The sequence below is a fragment of the Chrysoperla carnea genome, chromosome 1 (assembly GCF_905475395.1).
Source record: "Chrysoperla carnea chromosome 1, inChrCarn1.1, whole genome shotgun sequence".
In the NCBI taxonomy this organism is placed as follows: Eukaryota; Metazoa; Arthropoda; class Insecta; order Neuroptera; family Chrysopidae; genus Chrysoperla; species Chrysoperla carnea.
In genome coordinates this window covers 65,519,045-65,542,034 of record NC_058337.1, presented here as the reverse complement: position 1 = coordinate 65,542,034, position 22,990 = coordinate 65,519,045, and the positions used below count along the sequence as shown (strand labels likewise).

At 29.2% G+C, this 22,990-nt stretch overlaps 1 protein-coding gene across 4 annotated transcripts in view; it reads left to right on the top strand.

Moving 5' to 3' along the window:
• The window catches only part of LOC123305288 (tensin-1), an 832,583-nt gene that overhangs the window by 352,212 nt on the left and 457,381 nt on the right, over nucleotides 1-22,990 (top strand). For all 4 annotated transcript variants that reach the window (XM_044886969.1, XM_044886968.1, XM_044886965.1 and 1 more), the window contains exons 2-3: nucleotides 10,647-10,758; nucleotides 22,177-22,214. In XM_044886969.1, the coding sequence (XP_044742904.1) occupies nucleotides 10,647-10,758; nucleotides 22,177-22,214 (150 nt within the window). The remainder of the gene's footprint in view (nucleotides 1-10,646; nucleotides 10,759-22,176; nucleotides 22,215-22,990) is intronic.

Below are 22,990 nucleotides of genomic sequence, written 5' to 3'. Positions count from 1 at the left end.
AAAAAATTGCTTTTGCTTAAACTTGTTTATTTTATGATTTTTAATTTTATGCTCCAGGTAGAGTTCAAGACAGCAAGCACTTTAATTGTAACACCCATAAACAAAATATTTAAGGAATTTTAGTAACTCTATGCAGAGTAACAAAATTGATGAAAATGGCAGACGAAAAAAAAAATTTCTTCGTTCAATATTTAACAACACGTTTGTATTATTTTAAACTTCACTAAATTCTTCAATTTTAATTATTCACACATTTGAAGCCTTGGATGTTGTGAATGTAGATACTTGTGCCGACGATGGTTATGAATGTTTAAGACATTTTCAACTCAAATGATATATTTATATAAAATCCCTATATATTATAAATGTGAAAGTGTGTTTGTTTGTTTGATTCTCATGCTCTCATGCAAAAACTGCTGAATGAATTTGAATGTGACTTTTAAAAAATTAAAGCTTATATATCAGAATAACTCATGAGCTATAATATTCATAAAGATATATTTTAATAAATATTTTCATTAAAAAACATAAATGAAAGATTTCTGTAAAAAGGGTGAACGAGATACAATTTATGGCGACCTGTTCAGCCTGGATTTTCTGATTTATTTAGCCAGGGTTTTCTGATTTAACAATCTCTATCCCGATTTCGAGTGTTACGGAATAGGTGAGAGAAAGAAAGAAAGGTGAAGGCGGTATATAGTACGGTAGTCTTTACTTTTAAATCCAGAATAGTAAATATATAAATTTGAATAGAATCGTAAATTACATCTGGAGGGCATTAAATTTAAAGAATGGATAGTATTGAAACTTTTAAGTTCAACATTTTTTAAAAAAGTTTTAATGAGAAATTGTGACTAAAATTTGCGTTTGATAGTTCTTTTAAAAAACATTTGAACAGAATTGGCTAATAAGTGAAGAAATAAAATTATTTTTCAGCCATAGCTTTTTCTTTATAAAAAGTTGTTTGGTAAGTATTGGCAGGTGTCCTTTTATTAGACAAAAAACTTGTTAATTAAATTAAACAAATCCGTAGTAAAAGAATCATTAAATTAGTCAAAACTCATCTATTATAAGCTTCTGCCTGTTAATCGATAATAGGTTGTTATCCAAATACATAATGGATGGTTTTAATTTTAACACTCACACAGCTATTTCCGTATAACTGCATCATGGTCCTTCAGGGGCAGATCCTTGTATTTTTATTTAAATAGTTTGATTAAGGTGAAAGTATTTAGTTGTTATGAAAGAAGTAACCAGGTTTCTAGGTTTAAACAGGCGCACAAATAAGGTAATTATGTTGACACCTTTAGTTCAAGTCAAAGACTGGAGAATTTGCTGTTACAATTTCTTCAAATCTTTTGCACTATTTTTTACATTTTTTTACAATAATAAAAGCACTATTTACATTTAGAGCAAGCAGAAAAGGGAACTCTAATTACATTGCAATAGCGCTATTCTTTTGTATTTACACACAGTGTCAGTGGGCTACACCGAACCAAAAAGAACAAACTATTATATTACTATAGTTCTATACCATTTTCGTTCATAAAAATGCATAAAATTTTCCAACTCTTCTACAATAAAACTGTCAAGTTTAATAACACTTTTAGATTATAACAAATTGTTCGTACACCTTTCGTATAAAATATTACGTGCATAAAACAACCCATTCACTGTTGTACGAACAGTAACAACACTAAGAACAATGTCGTCTCGTTTTTTATACACAACAACATATAACATCAAACTCGCGTAATAAATTCATTATGATGCATATCTGTTTTAGATAATATGATTATTAATGTGTTATACCTACTTCAATGTGTTATATGCATGGGAATATATTATGAAAGTTTGAGCACTTTATAGGTATTTCTCCGAGTAAAATTATATTGACCACAGTAATCTTCTTAAGTCCTTCTAACGTGCCCAACGACGAATAGTTGTTTACCTTTACTTTATTATTAGAACTTAATAATCCGGAGTCTGGAAAAATGGTAGAACAGTTCCGATGTTCATGTTTGTAAGTATTCCTTAGAACTTCAGGAAAATTCATCACCACATACCTCGGCATTACTGTAAATAATGAGAAAATTAGAGTGGCTTTCCCGCGGCCTAGTAAAACCTCTCTTGGGGGTTTTTGAGGTGGGTAATCATGAATGCGATGTCAAAAAGCAACTGAGTATGGGTTCCATATTTCTTTAAAATTCATTAAGCCCACTCACACAAGTGACAGGGAATCGTATTTCGACGGTTTTCGGAATCGCTGATTCCAAATTCGGGGTATACTTACAAAAAGTCAAACGCCCAATATAAATTTTCAATTCAGTATAGTGGAAAAATTGAGGAAATATATTACAAGTTAATCAGCTATCAAAAATGTGAGAATATAATTTTTATCGGAATTATATCGCTCTATCGCCTTGGATGTTTAAATATTTTTAATGGAACTTGGAATTCGGACTGTCTGACTTGGGGTGGTTTTAATGGGCTCATGATCAGCAAGCCCAAAAACCCAGAGAGACATTTTCCGATATGAAATTCTGAATTAATTTTTGTCCTTGTTACTTCTATCGAGTTTTTAATGGGCTTGCAACTATCGTCGGGTTTTTATCCTAGGATTCGAAATTAGCCATCCAGAAATATATTCGAAGTGAAATTTACAATTAAAAATTTATTTTATTAATCTTACTATTTAAGGGGCTTTGGCGGTGAGAAAAATACCCTAATTTTCTCATTTTTCATAGTAGAAGAGATAAGTGTGATTAATGGCCTTGAAGATCTAAGGAACACGTACAAACAAGATGATTTTATGCAACCGGCATATATCGTCTTCGATGCGCTCCATGCAAATGAGATTTTGTACATTTTTGTAAATCATTAAGAAAGGGCTAATTTACAATATGTTATGTTCTCACAGAAAGTTTTTTACTACAAGCATAAATTTTAAGATTTTCATTCGTTGAGTAAGTGTTCAAACAAAAATTATGAAGATTCTATGTAGTAAACTAACGGCAATTGGTAATCAAGAAAAAGGCTCTTTTGAACCAAGTTATTGTAACATTGTTTGTATAGCTAATTAATTTTTGCTAGATCTGTCAGGCCTTAAAACAAGGAATTTAACTCTACTGAAGAAAAACTGCTTGTTAGATGATTAATTTTGTACTAAGCAAATCAGATAAGAAATACAATCGAGAACTCGGTCCCCTTTTGTTAACATAGCTTTTGATGGGTTACAGAAGACACTGTAAATTATTATAATTTTAGGAAAGGTAACAAAATATTTTATTATGCAAATTAAATTGTGTTAATTCCATATTTCTTTAAATACCTACTTACTATGTGAATATAACATTTATTTTATTATTTTGTTAATAAACTTTATTCGTATAATTATTATTTGTTCAAGTGACAATTTTATGCTAGAATTGTTTGATAAAGATTATAAAATGAAAAGAAATGTCTTATAAAATATAATATGTGTCATTTTCAGAAGAAGATCATCTTATACTGATGGTTATTATACTAAAAAAATTCGATATTATAATTTTGCAATAAGCAGGTACTTTTGCATGTTATTCATCTTTCGATTTTAGTGTATTCTACAATCTACAAGCAATAAAAATAGTTGAGAGGATTTTTACGAGTTTTATTATAAGTTAAAAATTAAAATTAATTAAAGTTTATTTTCATAGATGTACTGGAATAAACTTATACCTAATCTTTGACAAAGTTTTATTTTAAAGGTATTAGAGGTATACTGGGTGTTCCAGACCACCCGTCCAGGCTGATTATTTTTGAAAGTTTCAAAAAAAAATGAAAACGAAAAAACACGTATCAAATATTTTTTGAAACTCTATCACACCCTACTAAATACACCTCTTACCTTCAACCCCTTGTTAGGGGTAGGGGGTGCAACTTAAAAAAGTCAAATGGAAACCCCCAATTTTTTTTTGCAGATTCAGATTTGAAAAATTTTCGAACAAAATGTTTCTATTTTTTTTTGACAAATCTGAATCTGCAAAAAAAATTGGGGGTTTCCATTTGACTTTTTTAAGTTGCACCCCCTACCCCTAACAAGGGGTTGAAGGTAAGAGGTGTATTTAGTAGGGTGTGATAGAGTTTCAAAAAATATTTGATACGTGTTTTTTCGTTTTCATTTTTTTTTGAAACTTTCAAAAATAATCAGCCTGGACGGGTGGTCTGGAACACCCTATATATAAAAAAAATAGGTATTGAGAAGAAATACATGAATAGCTTTAAAATTAATTGAAAGTGGAACATTGTCGAAGCTTGTCTGCAACGAGAGTGAGGAGATTTTTACAATATTTTGAAAGCCAAAGTATTTTAAAGATTTTCCCGCTTGAGCTTCAGTTTGCTTTTTTTAGTTTGCCAATTTTTTCTTTTTTTTAGATCTTCCAAGAAATTTTATCCTCAAATTCTCGCTTATAGTGGTGCCAGTATAGTACATTTAATCGTATGACCTTTTGATTTTTATACCATGTTTATATGATAGTATATTAAGTTTAGTCCAAGGTTCGTAAAGCTTAACAATATTGGTACTACCAACAAAATTTTGGTATAGATGGTCATAACATCACCTAATTAGTCGGTTGTCTGTCCGTCTGTCTGCCCGTTAGCAACATAACTCAAAAACGAAAAGACATATCAAGCTGAAATTTTTATGACGTGCTAGGAACGTAAAAAGTGAGGTCGAGTTCGTAAATGAGCAACATACGTCAATTGGGTCTTGGGTCCCACGGACCCATCGTGTTAACCGATAGAGAGAGAGCAAAAGTTTAAATGTAAAAAATGTTTCTTATACAAAAATAAACAACTTTTTTTGTAAACATTTTTTTGTAAACATCATTGTTTACCCACGAATGCGCAAATTAGAAGCAAATTGTATAGTATGTATAGTTATGAATTTGTGGCTATCTAAAAATGGATATCTTTATTTACGTACGTAACATCTAAAAACAAACGATTGAGCCATCAACACTGTCTATACATGGTATTTCAACAGTTAACTCAATCAATTGTATGTTTTCACTTGATTTTATGATTTGCAAATTGTATACCTTTGTAATATTTCACTTTCATTTAACTTTTTCTTGGTACTAATTTATAATAAGAAACTTAGTTTCATCTTGACTAAGATGAATATAAGCCAAATCATCTGGTGTTTTAAAAATCTTGTTTCTCGTTACAACATTAATAAACAATAAAATTCCAATTAGCAATAATTCAATATTAATCAAATATCTTTTATTAATATATTCCACCTTTTAAGAATAATATTAACGTATACATTACAATTTTGCTACTACAAAATATAAATAAATAAATGTACCTATATATGCATTTTGTTGCTACATCATTTGCAATTCGTGAGAAATACTATCGAATATGAACGATGATTTACTTGGAAGTCGCATTCATACATATAATCAAGTTCATTATTCTATACCACACCTACTTCACCAATAATCATCGTAGTAAATAAACTAATTATTATTCATATAAATTTTTTTCACTCACGAATTATTTTAAAATGCATAATAAAAAAATTAACATAATATGAATTTCTTGTTAAAAGTATCATCCATGGAACATTTATAAGGGGGGTACTTGAACTAAGACTATTGAATCACAATTTAAGGATGTTCCCTCGCCAGTAATAGAAAAAAATAAATTAGTAGATAAGGATCCGAATTTTTAGTATGTTGTAGTTAACGATACATATTATTAAATCAAAAAAAAATTTGGGTATCTTATCGATCAATTAAGAGAGTTTTTATTAATTAAAAATACACTAAATAACATACCATCCTCATATCATGCTATGTTATTTAGTGAATTTTTAATTAATTAATTACTCTCTTAATTGATCGATAGGATACCCAAATTTTTTTTGGATTTAATAATATGTATCGTTAACTACAACATACTAAAAATTTGGATCATTTTCTACTAATTTATTTTTTTTTATTATTGGTGAGGGAACTTCCTTAACGTACATACAAGAAACAGTCTTAAAACTTAACGTAGTTCCAGCATGGTATTTGCAGTTTCTATGTTAAAGCAATGGTACAATTTTTTTTTCGACAGAATTTAACGAAAAATTAAATTTAAGAACTTAATAATGCTTACTATTAATTCCCAAAGTTTCAGAAATTTTGACCGTTTAAAATGGGAAATAATTATGCCAACGTCCCAATTTCGGTCAATTTACGTCAAAATTAATATCTCGAAAGTGAAAATTAATTTCTAAATTTTTTTTTTAGAATTGTATTGTATAAACATTTTTTTCTACTTTTTCTTCCATATATAATAATATCATAAAAAATAGTTGGAGAGACCGGACATTTTACATGCTTTAAATGGGACATGACCCTCAAAATCGCGAACTTTGTCTTTAAATATCTCGCGATCTAAACGGTCAAAAATTATGAAATTTTAGGAATTCATAAATAAAGCTATTATAAACCCGAGAAAAAAAATTCGGCCAAATCTGTCGAAAAGTGATTTCATGCAGGTACTACCTTAATACTTAAGTAGTGTACTAGTATTATATGTATTTGATAATATTGTTTGAGTAGTACCTACAAAGCGATCTACTGATTTAGATCAAAATATTATTACAAGCATAGATCCAAAATTAATAATAAGGCATTTATTTCTGCGTGTGTATGGCAATCCTTTATAATAGACTGGCAGCCACATATTATAGTTTTTAATTTAAAACAGATCTTCAATTCCCTGAAATTTTTTTACTATTTTAGTTCTCTGAAGGTGCCTTACTCCAGGTGGTACTACACGTCATAATCATGTATAGCCATCCATTAGTTTGGATAATTATACACCTATTTCCATGGTTGTTGGGGAAACATTATTTTATTATGTATTCTCAATTGATTGCGTTTATTAACATTTTGTGGACCATTTGTGTAGTGACTTTATTTAAGTGCTTAGGCCGTTTTTATTGTGTCCCTGTTCATTAACTAAGTAGTGTAATTTAATTTAGGTCGTTTTAGGTATGTTTATATTATTTTCTGATTTTTTTATGGTGTGTACTGGGTTTATTATAGTTTTTAGGTCTTGTTAATCATGTTGATTGCCTTAAAGTCGTGTTTATTTCGGATTATTATTGGCTATTAACGAACTAAAATGGTTAGATATTGCATTTAACTTACATCAAACTAGTAAATAATTGTTAATATTAAAATAAATGCTATTTTGTTTCATAAATATTGCAATAAATTATTATTTTACTAATACTTGTTATTTGATTTAAAAAACTTTATTTTATAAGAAGGCAAATAAATACAACAAAAATTTAAAAAATGATAAACTGAATAGAAATAATTCAAAGAGTACGTAATTCCCGCCATTTTTTTTTTAAATAGTTCACTGTAAGTGGCTTACTCCAGGGGGTTTTTTGGACAACATTTCATGTTCAGTAGAGTTGCCTATCTATTGTCTGTGAGGTTAGGAAAAAATGACGTATTGAGTAGCCATAGAAACATATGAACAGTGCTTTACAACTTTTGTGCTGTTCAATGTTTTTATTTGTTTCTTTCTATTTTCTAGCTGTTCGACTTCATTTTGAGCGATGTTAGAAACATATTCATTTGAAAAAGTGTGTTTTTTGCATCATTACATACGTATTGTTTATAACCTTCACGGAACGTAATTTTGTTCTCCAAGTCTCAGGAGTTTTGCACCCGGAATCAATTCAGTTTTATGCAGAATACAAACTTAGTTACAAACACAAACCATCAGTGTATACCATAGTCAAAGTCCCTCATATGAAATATATATTTTGAAATGTACCTTGCATAGTTTCTATATTTTAAAATGTTTGATAAATTTTAATTTGCATTCCATGGTAGTAAGCATGTTGGATTTTAATGTTTATTAGCTATATAGAAGAGTTTTTGTTCGCTGTAACATACGACAGACTCTGAGAGACGTTTTTGTTGTTACTCTAAATATAGTTAAGGAGCTGAAAGTTGATAGATTGATAGTTGGTGATAAGATAATATTTTTGGCTGTAAAACCCGGCGTTTGAGATATTGGATTTTTGCTAGAAAGTGCATTTGCCATTTCATCTTTTTCATATGAATTGAAAAAGATAATATTGTCTATTTGACCAATTAACTGGTCAGACATAAATTTTTTCTGACCGCATGGCTGGTTATAGGTTGTTTTGGTACTGGATAAGACCCAGCTAAAAGGTTAGACCAAAGGTGTATACGAAACGAAAGTATTGTCTTATAAACGACTATCGATCTGCCAACCATCAAAAGTTTGGATTTTTAAATAAAAATGCATATCAGCTCCTTAACTAATAGCATACCAACGTATTACTATAGTAACTAACCGAAGAAGGTATGTAACAAATAAATTGTATGTATGTATGTGTATTTGTTTGTTACATACCAAAGCACTATTTAAGTAACATAACTAGGTACTACTTAGTTACTTTACAAACATAAAACATAAAACAAATGTTTAATTTTATGTTAGATTCTTACTGGTACATTTATGATAAGAAATATTGAATCTATCTGAATAATAAAATAAAATAAACTGTGACGAATTTGATCTCCAGGATCTAGATCAATAACTTTCTGATTCAGTCATTTCAATTATTTTAATTATTTATTAATAATATAATATAAGCAATGTAAGTAAAAGTAAAGTTTATTTACAAAAATTTTATTTGATATTTTTTAAATAGATTATTATTTTTTAAATACCAAGTGTTATCCATGTACATGCTAAACCAAATCACTTCATCAGTGATAATCGGCATGCATTTGATTATTGCTATGCTGACTATCCAACTTATAGTTTTAGTTATCTATTGGTTTTTTTATTAGATTTGTACAAAGGTAAATAGCGAGATAATCACTAGTAAAGCCAACCGTAGATGCATACCATACATGTCCTCAGCTTGCTTTATCCTTTTATTATGACATGTTCTGTACAAAATATGTATTGTTGAAAAAATTAATAAAAATTAAATTAAATGATTTGAAAATATAAAATTGTAAGAATACACAAAGTATGATGAAATGTTCACTGCAACTTTTACTTAATTTTTCTTAGATTGATGCGAGCTATCATTTTTGCAGACTATGATGTAAAGAATCCGAATTCGATATCAAAATTGCTTTATGAATAGCTAAATAATACACTTCTTGCAAAGTCGACGGCTAATAAATATTCGAAATTAAGTTTTTTTAACATAACCGTATTGCTTTTCGAATTCATTTAAAATAGTAAATGTCAGATTAAATTTAATATTGTTTTCAATATCTTTATCTTTATAATTTATAGCTCATGTGTTATTCTGATGTATGAGCTATATTGCTGTACAGTTTCATTAAAAACCATTCACTAGTTTTTGTGTGAAAACGTAACAAACAAACAAACATCCTTACTTTCACATTTATAATATTATAAGGATAAGTATAGGGATACTCAACTACCTCTAGAATTTCCTCAGATGCTCTATAAGTAATTTTTATTGAGTTGGAATGTATTTTCTTATTTTTTTGTTGTTGGTATATTATGTTTATTGTAATCATGTTTTTCTTTACACAGAATTTCAAAGTTATATTTATTTATTTATTATGTATTGTGTGTTGATGTATATACTATATTTACCTACGTAAGTACCTAAGAAGTTAGGTACTTCTTATTACACGTATTTTATTTTGGAATAACTTTGCTACGCATTAGTAACACTGCGTTTATTTATTTTCATAAACTTCTTGATCTTATCAGCTGTTGTGATAATGTTTATTTGGTTGTTCTTGGACAAGTTGTATCGAGGCTAAAGTTTTTTTTATAGTCGACAATCGACAGTGCTTCATCGACAGTGTTCTTAACTATAATTCACGAAAAACTGATTAATTCGGACAGATTTCTAGGGAAAATAACTTTTTTCGCATTTTAAAAGCTTTGCTCATCTCTAGAGCCTCTCTAAATTGGGATAGAGCATTGAGAATTTGTATAAACTTTAGTTCAGATAGTACCTAGGAAGTGCCCACTAAAGCTGTTCATTGTCGAATAATATTTTTATTTTTAAAATTATTTTTATTTTAAAAATCAATTTGTGGTTTAAATTTTTTTAAATCCAGTTAATTTAGAAAGCTGCGAAATTCTTAAGTAAGCCTGGGAATCTACCGGAGTAAGAAGTATTTTTAACAAGTGTATGTATGTTAAAAGGACGGTATGATTTTTATAATAAACAATTTTATTCAAATGACAATCTACTGCAATTTACGGAAGTCTTTAGCTTTTTTAACGAAATGATCTGACAACACTGCCAAATTTACAAATGGAATTATCTTATATATTATAACTCCAAGTTTTTTTCTGTCCTACCCTTATCTTCCTTACTTCTTTATCAAATTCCATGATTCACTCGTCATTTTCAAGCTTATTATGTCTAAGTTTGACGAAAAATATATTCGCGGTCTAAAACTGCACCACTTAGAAAAGAACACGCAAGACAAATAATTTGAAGGAAAAAATATCATATGTAGTCTGCTTTATTATTCAAATTTTGATTTAAAATTATTTTGAGTAATTGCTGATTTAATTGTTTTTTTTTTTTTTTTTTGTTGCAGCCTGAAGGGCCAGCAAATCAAAATCATGCATTTCGATGTAAAATTTTCAAAAAACCTCGACCATGTCATCTATGCCATCAACCAATTCTACACCAAGGATCATGCTGCCGAGGTCAGTATTCTAAACATGTTCAATAAAAATGGATATTTATCTAGTTTATCTAATATTTATCTACTATAATGGATATTTATCTAATTTAACTTATATAGGGTGATTTTTTAAAACAAAAAATGCAAATCAAATCTGTTTACCAAATGGAAATAATGAATTGACTTTTTTTTCTACGTGGTGGTTTTCATGGTCAAACAGAGAATTTTTTCTTAATAGAAACACCTGTTTTTAACATATTTATTAATTGTTTTATTTGAAATTTTTTTCTTAGATTACATTTTTTACACCCCCATATTTAGTCTTTATGTGGTTAAAAATTATAGAAAAAGTTAAGGAACAAAGGTTTCTTGACAAAAAATACTGTTAAAAAATTATGATTCAGAGCATTTTTTGATAAAAATCAGTAGCGATGGTAGCTATTTAATAAATAATTCTGTATAAATTTTTTTCAATATTAGGTGTTCTTATTTGCTTGTTCTTTCTTCTTCTTCGAAAAAAAAAATTACGAGATTGACGAGCGATGGACTTCTTAAAACGGACTAACGACTGACGAATTATGGGGGTCCGGAAACGGAATCTAACAAAGACATACTTTTTATTCTGAAAAATAGTTCAATGATCCGGAAATATTCATATTAAAATTTGAAAAAGTACACGTAATTAGAATGTAATGTGACAATAGAATATTGAGTATGTTTTCATGTTTTGAGCAGCTCATTAATTCGTGAAAATTTTCTCGTGGCTTCCATTTAATGTGAGAAGTAAATTTGATCCAAGACCCAATTGACCTATGTTTATTTACGACCTCACTTTTTACCTCCTGAGTACGCTGTAAAAATTTCAGCTTGATATCTTTTTTAGTTTTTGAGTTATCGTGCTCACAGACGGACGGACGGACGAACAACCGGAAATGGACTAATTAGGTTATTTTATGTACACCTATACCAAAATTGTGTTCGTAGTATCAATATTTTAAAGCGTTACAAACTTGGGACTAAACTTAGTATACCTTGCATATTACACATATGCATGGTATAAAAAATAAGTAGTATTAGATTATAACCTGAAAAAACTGTCCATATCTTGACATGAAAAAACTTTCCCATTCTCTAACCAATCAAATTAGTAAAGTGAAACAATACACCCATTGAAACAAAATTAACTGTAAGTATCGATTTTAACATGAGGTTCTTCTTGTATTAGAAAGACAACAGCTGTGCTTTGTGCTGAGGTTTTTAAAACATGAAATTTATGAACTTAATATTTATAAGGGACTAGCGGCTCCGACGGACGTTGTCCCGTAAAAACGTAACTCCAATTCATGAATACCTATACTACGTTTAGCCTGTCCGCTAAACCCATCCCGCTAAACCCCAATTTAACTCCTATTTATTGGAGTGGCCTGACCTTCAACCTTTGGCCTGACCTTTGATAGTAGAGCTCGCTGCGCTCGCATATGGCTCTAATAAATGCCTATTGACAATACCTGAATACTATTAAAAATACATAGTACACATAGTATACATAATGTGATATGATTTATATGCGCTCCCACCATTTAATGAAATTTCATTTTTTTGGTACGGAGCCCTCAAAAACAGTTGTACTGGACCGAATGGTAAATCTAAACCATTCTCCAATCCCCATGAACTCACACAAAAAATTTCATCGAAATCGGTCCAGCCGTCTAGGAGGAGTTCAGTCACATACACACGCACACAAGAAATATATATATTAAGATTACACAATACTTAAGTGTGAGAATCTGAGTCATAAATAAATATGAAATACATTATTAATTTAATAAAATAACATTTTTATTATTTTTTTATAATTTATTAATCATAAAAAACATATAATATAATAATATAAAAAAATTCTCTTATAAATATGGATATGTATTAATTGAAAATATTTAGTTGTTTAACCAGAACAGAAGGTCAAAAACTGAATATAGAGAATTGAACAACAATTGATAAGGGCATGTTGCATACTTTTCCATGATTAGGTTAAACTAGATCGCCCTATTAGATCAGTTGGTTAAGGCGTAACCAATCCCGTCCGCGATATGCTAAGGGTAGCGGGTTCGATTCCCGCCGTCACAACAAAATTAATTTAATTAATAGTTGTGATGGGCTGGTGTAGTGCATAGTATATGCATGAAGGAGGTGCATTCAGCCTCTGAAATTGAGCAGCTGATAAATGAAATTACCAGCGGAAAGATGGTAAAACACATATATGGTATCACAATGGGCTATATAGCCTAAGTGTGCCCTTCGTGGTCAGCTAATATAACCTAATGTTTCATACTCTAGAGAACAAAAATTGAAGATCCAGGGGCAATCATAACTTTAAAGAAAATTTAGGAAAACTTGGACAAGTATTAGGAAAATAACGCTTGATTTTTAGTCCTATGGGAGGACCGACAAATCAAGGTTGGAGAACCAATGGTAGCCCAAGCGGGTCTCTTCATTATTGTATTTTAAGTGGTTTTGAAAAGGAAATTATTGCAAACATTTTGGGATTCGTGTACTAATTTACATAACCGATAAATTAGGCCTGATTGTGAGTTTCAATCTCCCAGCTTGTTAAATAGAATTTCTATCTCTAAGATGTTTTTTATATCTTATGTTAAAACATGATAAAAATAAAAAATAAAATTTTAAAATTATTTTGAAATACAGTAGAATCTCGATAAGTTAAAGTCCAAGGGAAACACAAAATATTTTAAGTTATAGAGGTTTTAAGTTATCAAGTGTCTCTGTTAGGTAAAGGTTAATATAGAGGTATGTACATGTTTCTATGTACCCTAGATAATATAGAGGTATGTACATGTTTCTATGCAGTTACTGAGGGCCTATACAGAGATTATTTATTTAAGTTATAGAGGTTGCGTCTTTTAAGTTATAGAGGTTTTGGGCTCTGATGGAAAGGGAACATAGTATTTTTTGAAGTAACAGAGGTTTTTATGTTACCGAGGTTTAAGTTATCGAGATTCTACTGTATCTTGTTAAGATTTATGTATTACTAGCCTGATACCCGCCTGTTTCACTGGGTTTAACATTAAAAAACACCGCTTTATAGCCTCCGCCTCTCTTGAAGTGCACAGTTTTCAATTTTGTTAAATGTAAAATAGTCAGATTTCATTGAGTATATCAGAAAACATGATCTTGAATGGTTTGACATTTACTGTTTCAAATTTTTACTTTAATTTATTTTTAATACTTTAATTTATGGTTCAAAATGATGATTATAGATCTGGTCCATCTATAATCATCATTTTTAACCATAAATTGCAGATTTCTGTAAAAATATAAAATAGTAAATGTCAGATTAAATTTAATTTTTTTATTTATTTTTTAATATATCTTTATAAATTATAGCTCATGTGTTATTCTGAAGTATGAGCTATATTGCTGTACAGTTTCATTAAAAACCATTCACTTGCGGGAAAGCGTTACAAACAAACAAACAAACATCCTTACTTTCGCATTTATAATATATAAAGATAGAGATAGAGATTTTTGTATATAGAATATAATTAGTATTCAATTCGATAATCACTAGAGAAAATATCGATATAACATGATAATTTAATAAATAATCAAATATTGTCAATATAAAATATGATAATATTATTTGATAAATTAATGATATATTATTTAATCGTGTTAAACATACATCAGCCAGAGTTGCAGTAAGACTTGGGTTTAGTTAATGTTGTTGTACTCAGTGATGTAGAAATATTTTATTAGATTTAGACAGTCGAGATGACGAAGAATTACGTGTCACTAATTTAATATAAGATGTTTATTGGATTTAATCACATATGAAAATCAAAACACATTTATGTGGTGAGCTTAACACTGGATTCCAAGTCTCTCTGAATGCAATCTAAATTTATGCAGAAAGAGTTTTGTAAACATTGAATGTAAAATTATCTAAAATTTATTTTCACTAGCTGACAGTAGTATTTAGTCGCGGAAATAAAACACTAAAAACAGTCAAATTTCGGAAAATTTGAACAGTAAGACGGATTTGAATGCAATTTTCTGCTTTCGATTCGTTAAAGCTTCAGTCAACTGAAAATGCAATTATAAAATGTATATTATTTATGCAAATTGCATATTTATAATTTCTTATAAATCAATTTCAGTCACAAAATTTCCTGACGCTATAGCGAATCGAATGTACAAAACCGCATTCAAATTCGTCTTACTGTTCAAATCGAATTTAAGTGTTTCGTTTCCGCGACTAATTCAGCTGTCCCAGATAACACCTAAGTTAAGTTTCTTTTTGTAATGCAAAGCTTTTAGCTACTTTAAGAAGCCCAAGGTTAACAAATTTTGAAATTGGGTCTAAAAGTTGGCCAGTTCTGGTAAAAGTATTTCAAAAATGTGTTAAACCAAAATTCCATTTTTACGTTTTAGCATGTATACCATTAATTATTTAATAGGCAGTCGAGGGGTCTGTCGACAGAAGTTAAAACTTAAAATTTTGGAAAAACTTTTTTTAAAATTTTTTACTTAAGTTTTCTTTTGTGTCTGCCAGAGAAACGAACGATATCAATTTAATGACCGATTTGGACAAAAAACTCTAAAAAATGTTAGTCATTTTTTTAAATTTATTTGAAACTTATATATATTTTCTATAACATATCTTTACGGTTTTTGCTGACTTTGACTGCAATTGAAGAAAACATCATTTCAACACTAAAATATTAGGAAGTTGTGCCTTAGGTACAAAATTGCAAAAAGAGAAAAATTTTTTTAATTTCCAATTTCGATAAAACTCAGTATAGAAGATAATTTTGACCCAAAAAGTTCAAAAATCGGGTGCACTTGTTGACTGGTCGAATGGTTTTGGAGATACGGATTGAAATCAATCCAAATATTGCGATATCTCAGAAACTCTGCATCCAATCATTAAATTAACCTGATTTATATACTTTTTGGGTCAAAACTACCTCATCCACTGAGTGGCTAAAGCAAAGAAGATTTAATTGAAAGCATTTTACAAGGACAAAGATTAGAAAGAGGACGAAAAGTTTTGCTTGGTATGTTTTTTTGATTTAAATAACCGTTTTTTAAAATATATTTCCCTTACTTTATTTACTATGTGACTACCTACCCCAGATACTTTGATAACCATCCCTGGGGATAAAAGTCACACTTTTCTTTCTCACAAAAATGTAATATTTCCTCAATGGAAAATGATATAGCCAAAAAGTTTTTATTTATTTTTAAACTAGATTAGATGTTATACACTGTCCATTGATGTATAAACGCCAATATAGTACTAAGACTTTAGGCATTAAAAATGCAAAAGAACGAAAATGTACTTCCAACCTCAGGCTCCCTTACAGTTTTTAAACTAAATTAAGTCATTGGTTAAGGAGATGTAAGCTAATTTTCGAAAGTTGGAGGAATGCTATTCCAGCTGCTTGATCATGTGGTGAAATAATATAGTTTTTATTATTTAAAATTTAGATTGTTCATATAACAGTGCAACGAAGTAAATTTTAAAATTTTGGTCGTCCCTTTGTAAGACTTTGTCCGGGAGATTTGATTACGTCTAGATTAAATTTTAAAGTTGTTTTCCTCAGTTTAATCAGTTAGGATATTATATAAAATTAATTTACAAACTTTCAATGTCTAACAAACCCTATCTACACGTTTGCGTTCGTTAAGGTTTATTTAAGTATTTCAAACAAATATCACTTGGAAGTATTATGTAAATATTTATTGTAAGAAACATTTTGTCACAATATTATTTAACCCTTTGTTGGAAAATTGGAGACAAAGTTTTGTTTCGTTCAATTATCGACCGATTTATTTAATTTTTTTTCGGCCAGAACTTGAAAAAGCTTGACAAAGGTGGGAAACATTTATTATTCATTTTAGCATCTTTGTTTTTTGACATGTTCGAAATAAAAAAGAATTGAATATAATAGAAATGGCCTATTCTTACATAGCCCCCTTGTCTACAAAAATCATCTATTGTAACGAGCCTGCTCTCGACATGATGTGGAGAGCTTTGTTTGAACGGTTGGTATGAAATTTAGTGCGAAAAATTGTTGAATTATTAAAATGCGCAATTCCACAAAGCGACAAAAAATATGTCTCCTTACCGCATGCTACAAGTTAACTGTTGTTGTCTGTCGAATGCGTCATCTCTCGACATGAATCCACGTGTCGAACGGTGTCAGCGTCTAGTGGACGCATGCCACACTCATGTACGACAAAGGGCATACGACATGGGGCAACAAGTCCGCTTGCGACATTTAATTGAATTTTGTGCTACGTTGTCGCACACCTACAATAAGCAACACTTGGCAACAAATGTCGAACAACATGCCATCCAGTGTTGCCTCAGTGGAATTGCGCCTTAAGGAATTAACCCAGTGTTGTTCTCACTATATCGAACCTTCGGGATAGAACGTTATACTATTTCCATTTACCGAATTGTCAAAGTTTGATCTGTAAATTGCATTATGAATGAAAATTCTAGTAAAAAGTTCGGCTGCATTTAATCTTTTATGTTTTTTACAAACAATTTTTCTTATATTAACATATAATAATTTTATAAAAAGAATTCATTCAATGCATAACAATTCATTTATTAATTAAATCACTTAACATATTACATAAAACATTTCAACCTTGCCGGTGTTTTTACGGCAATTATAATGCACCTTACAGTTTATTATTTTCATTTTTATACCATGTATATATGAAATATACATAGTATTATAAGTTTATTATACCATGTATATATGAAATATACATAGTATATTATTATAAGTTTAGTCCCAAGTTTGTAACGCTTAAAAATAATGATGCTACAAAAAAAAAAATTGGTATAGGTGTTCATAAAATCACCTAATTAATCCATTTCCGGTTGTCCGTCCGTCCGGCCGTCCGGCCGTCCGTCCGTCCGTCCGTCTGTGGTCACGATTACTCAAAAACGAAAAGAGATATCAAGCTGAAATTTTTACAGCGTGCTTAGGACGTAAAAAGTGAGGTCAAGTTCGTAAATGAGCAACATGGGTCAATTGGGTCATGGGTCCGTAGTACCCATCTTGTAAACCATTAGAGATAGAATAAAAGTTTAAATGTAAAAAATGTTTCTTACAAAAAAATAAACAACTTTTGTTTGAAACATTTTTTTGTAAACATCACTGTTTACCCACGAGGGCGTTAATTAGGTACAAATTTTATAGTATGTATTAATATAGGAATATCAAAGTGAATATCTTTTGTTATTTCATGACGTAAAAAAAAAAAACGATTGCGCATCAACACTTGCGCATTATATGAGAATATCAGTTAAATATGTCAGATATGTATGTATGTGAAATGTGACAGAGTTATCAATACTGCCTATACATGGTATTTCAACAGTTAACTCAGTCAATTGTTTGTTTTCACTTGTTTTTATATAATTAATGACTGAATATTAATCTTTTTTATATTGAAAAAAAAAAAAAGATAAAGGACCTTCTTCTTTTGAGTTTGAAAAAAAAAACCTTATAAATAAAAGAACTCTTGTGTGGTGTATTTGTATGTGTGTACATAATAAAAAGAATTAATGTCAACGTTGGTTTTTTTCTTTCGAAAATAAATGTTCCTCATAAAAAAATAAGTGTTGTTAAAATAATCTTTGACCTTTCACACGTTACAAAACGACAAAAACGACATAACCAAAGATAATTAAATAAACCTTCGCACAGATAATATATTAATTTTAATATTTAAATCCATAATAATTTTTATGTTAATATATTATATGTTTATTCTTATGGAAGTTATATTATAAAATTTTGAAAAATATTTTATTAAATGAATACAATATTTTTATATGAATTTTTTGATCCTGTCACGTTTTGAAAGCCATTATGAATCACTATAATCTATAGGCTCTATTTTTGAAAACAAGCCCCTGATACTCGCATTGTAACTTTCTATAGGTCCAATCATTAAATAAACCTTATTTTTATACTTTTTGGAGCTAAAATACCCCACTGAGTTTCATTAATCCACTGAGTTTCATCAAATTCCAAAATAAAAATCTTCTTGCGAATTTCTCGATTTTTATAAAGTACCTCTTAAAAAAACAAAAAATCAAGAACTTTTTTTATTTCCAATTTCGATAAAACTCACTACATAAGGTAATTTTAACCCAAAAAGTACAAAAATTGGGTGCATTTGATGACTGGTCGAATAGTTTTTGAGATACAGACTAAAACCGATCTAAATATTGCGATATCTCAGAAACTCTGCATTGCAACCTATTAAAGGTGAAATAATTTTTAAAATCGGTTCAGTAGTTAATTCAAAAATGACAAATCATACAAATTATCATCCCCTTTTCACAATCAAAACTGCTGAGATTCATATAAACGTCCATCCCCAATTTGACCAATAATGAATTTTTTTGAAAAAAGTAAAATAAATTTTTTTCTCAAACCTCGAGCTCATATATCAAGTTTTATATTTCTAACTTCAAATTGTTTCAAATATTTCGTACAACGATAGAATAAATTTCCAGACATTCCGTTTATAAATAATGATTCCTTACATATCGCTTGTGAGAATCATAAAAAAATTTTCTGTAAATATATATAAACATGGAAACGTTGATCTACATTTGTCTATAAAATATTAACATGGGTTTTCCATATACAAAAGTCACATCTTCTTTTTACCCCCTTAGAAGTAAAATGTTGAAAAATGCTTTCTTATCGGTTGCCTACGTCATACAAAGAACACATTCTCCAAGTTTCAGATCTCTACGATTAGCGGCTTAGGCTGTACAATGATCCGTCAGTCATTCAGGACAAAGCATTTTATATGAATAGATTATATCCTTAATGAATATAACTTATGATGATAAAGATCAAGTTGTTTTCTAAAATTAAAATTAACATAATGAATATTTGTATTCAATTAAATATTTTTTCAATTCAATTAAAAAAGTCGTTACCCATTTTATAATATTATGCCTTTTAACTTACCAAAGGCATAAGATGATTGTATTTAATAATATTTATATCATTCACTTTTCGATTTGTATCTTTCCCGTTTTAAGTATTTAAATATAGGTTTAACTAAATAAATTCAAGTCGTCTATGATCAAAAAGTTATGTTCACTTTGGGAAATTAGTATATTTTTCAATTTTGTTGGTTTGAAATCCACACATCTGAAACATTCAATTCTCTGAACACCTATTTTATGCTTAAAAAAATGAAAATGAAACATTTAAAATTCCCTTTTTAATTACTAGGTAGGCCATAAAGGTTTGTTTTAATTGTTGAGAAAATATACGTTTTTCGGTCAAATTATTATTATTTGTATACATAAAGTGTTTTTAATAAATAAACTTATGTTTTAGAAATATTTAGTTAGTTATCCTTTTCAAATGCTTAGAATTATCAATATAATTTTTTTGTTTATGGATTTGTTATGTGGTTTTTGGAACATTTTTCAATAATTATGTTTTTCAAATCTTTGAGAAGATCACAAATTTTTTAATTTTAAGTGCACTGATTTACTCCATCGCATCTTACAAAACCAGTAGTTGCATTCTGCTTTAAAAAGGTTGGATTAAAAACAGTTAAAACGCGGTTCAATTCGTGAATCCAAACATTGGCATTAAACATTACCGTTTTTATACAACTACAACCTATTTTTGGCGTTAAAAGATTAAAAAGTTTGTCTTTTTTAATTTCAACTTGAAAAATTTCCCAAAAATTCCTGCTGGATATAATATTATAAGATAATATCCCCACCATCTAGTAAAAAATAAAAAGAAGGGTCACTCGTGTCGTGAGATACCCGGTAGTACTTATGCTCTTTTCGCTATAATTTATTTTTTTTAATTTGAAATTATTCAAAATTTAATTGAAAATTTTAAAAAATCCACCAGACTAAAATTTTAGTCGGTCATTATCGGATGAGAGCTAGACACTTTTTGTCTAGCCCTCCTCCTCCGAACGTGCGATAAGGAACATGGTTCCAAAAACGAAATATGTATGTATTCTCTAACTCGTAGTTTCTGTTTTATTGAGAATTAGTTTCTAATAAATTTTGAAATTTTCTTGTCAGGTAGAGGAAATTAAAAGAAAATGTTAGGCAAAATATATTATATTACTTGAATATTAATATTGCTAACGTTATTACGCTTCAAGTTTGAACTTGTTCCGGTAACTCCCGATTTTATTTTAATTACCGTCATAACTCATGTCAAATGCAAGATAAAACAGACCCTCTTACTTAACTATTATCCTTAGAATAATTTGTAATAGTAAAAGACATTATTTTATATGATACTATACTTGTTACCATGCCAATGTGTATACTTCGCTTAAAAATACCTACATATTTTCAGTTTAGAATAAGGATATATTGAATTTAAGGAGTGATAAACTATAGAAACAGAATTAACAGCTCTAAATTTTTTATTAATTATTTATTAGTTTGAATTACCAAATTTATTATCGCCGTTAATTATCTGCTAAATATTGTCGAGTTAAATGACCGCATCAAGTTAATTATGATCAAAGTTTTAAAATAGTTCTTAATACGCAGTTTTTGCTAATGAATTACTAATCAAAGCCTATTATCTTTTCAATACCCAGTTCAATACTACATATTTATTAAAATAATAAGAAAAAATAGTGGTCCAATGCGAGTTAAATTCGCCTGGAGAATTTTACGCCAAGAATCATCTCATAACCTTTGTAAATTTAATTGAAAGTATTTGGTGTGACACAAAAAAAGTATGTATAATACTATAGCGTCTGGGGAGTATTGCTAACCAGCAAGCCTCCCCCTCCGAATCTTCTCGACCTACGATTAAGACAACCTCCTAGATACACCTAGCAACGATCCATTACAACCTCTTACATACGGAAATTGTTGTAGTGTTAGTAGTTCCATCTTTAAATTTCACAAAAAATCTAATGTTGGTATGGTTTGATTCAACTATCTTAGTTTGCCAAATGATAAATCAATTTAAATAAAAAATGAAAATATGAAATTTTTCCTTCGCCGAGTAGATAAGGAGAAACTAGACAATCGGACAGATGGTCAGACCGACGTACACAAGAATGATACCCTTTAATGGTTCCTTTTTTCATCTTTAATGACAAAAACCTGATAAGAAAACAAATTGCACAGCCGGTTTCGTTAGCAGTTTTATTTTTCCTCGTTTTTGCGTTTTATGTAGGTAATTATGAAAGAATCGTGCAATTGTATATTTGTTGCAGATGTAAAATAGGTCACTAGTGAATTATGTTGATAAGGAAAAAATAAGGTACCTATATATGGGTACCTTATTTTTCTTATACATGTATATATAAGACGATGGTTTCTGAATAAATAATTTGTTTCATTTTTTCTTTTCTTCTGTTTCAGTGTGCAAATATGTTTGCCATAAAGTATGCGAGAGCAAGGTAAGCTTTAAAATATAATATATGTATACCTCATTTACTTGCATAGTATGTTATTGGTTTATGACATTTAATGTTTAATGATAAATTTGTGGAAAAATAAACACTAAATTCTAGAAAATCTAACCTATACTAGTGATGCCATCCAAGAAAAATTTATGCATTCAACATTATCTGCCTACTCACAAGTTACACCTCGGTATGCACCGCAAAATTATTTTGTAAGCGCATTTGGTAAGAAAAAAGCGTGCGTAAGAAAAAAGCAAAATATAAGAAAATTATAGCTAAGTATTTTTTTATTTCTCAGGCTGGATAAGTACTCTTTTTCGCACTGTTTTTCGAGTGCCTTATGGCCTACTTATTTTAAACAAATTAATTCGCGTGAAACTAGATAATTTATCGAATTCAATAGACAATCATTTATTTGTCATTGAAAGGTAAAACGTGTAGAGTTAAATCGAAGCTAAATAATCAATATTCTTTGATAAGAATTCTAAAGGGTGATGTTTCCGAAAACATTATTAAAATGGCATACTACGGTCATGTGCATTTTAAAATTTCATTTGGGATACTTTTTTTGGGGAGCGTTAATACATGCTGACACTATATGTATTATGAAAAAAAAATATTTTTTCTTCGTCTGATAAGGAATTATGAATCGATCTATATTTTAACAGAATATATAGCTGCATTTTTTATTATTGAAATATGGCAATATATTGTTATATTTTTAACGATAATTCTTATAAAGTAATAAAAAATATTTGCAAATTTTTAAA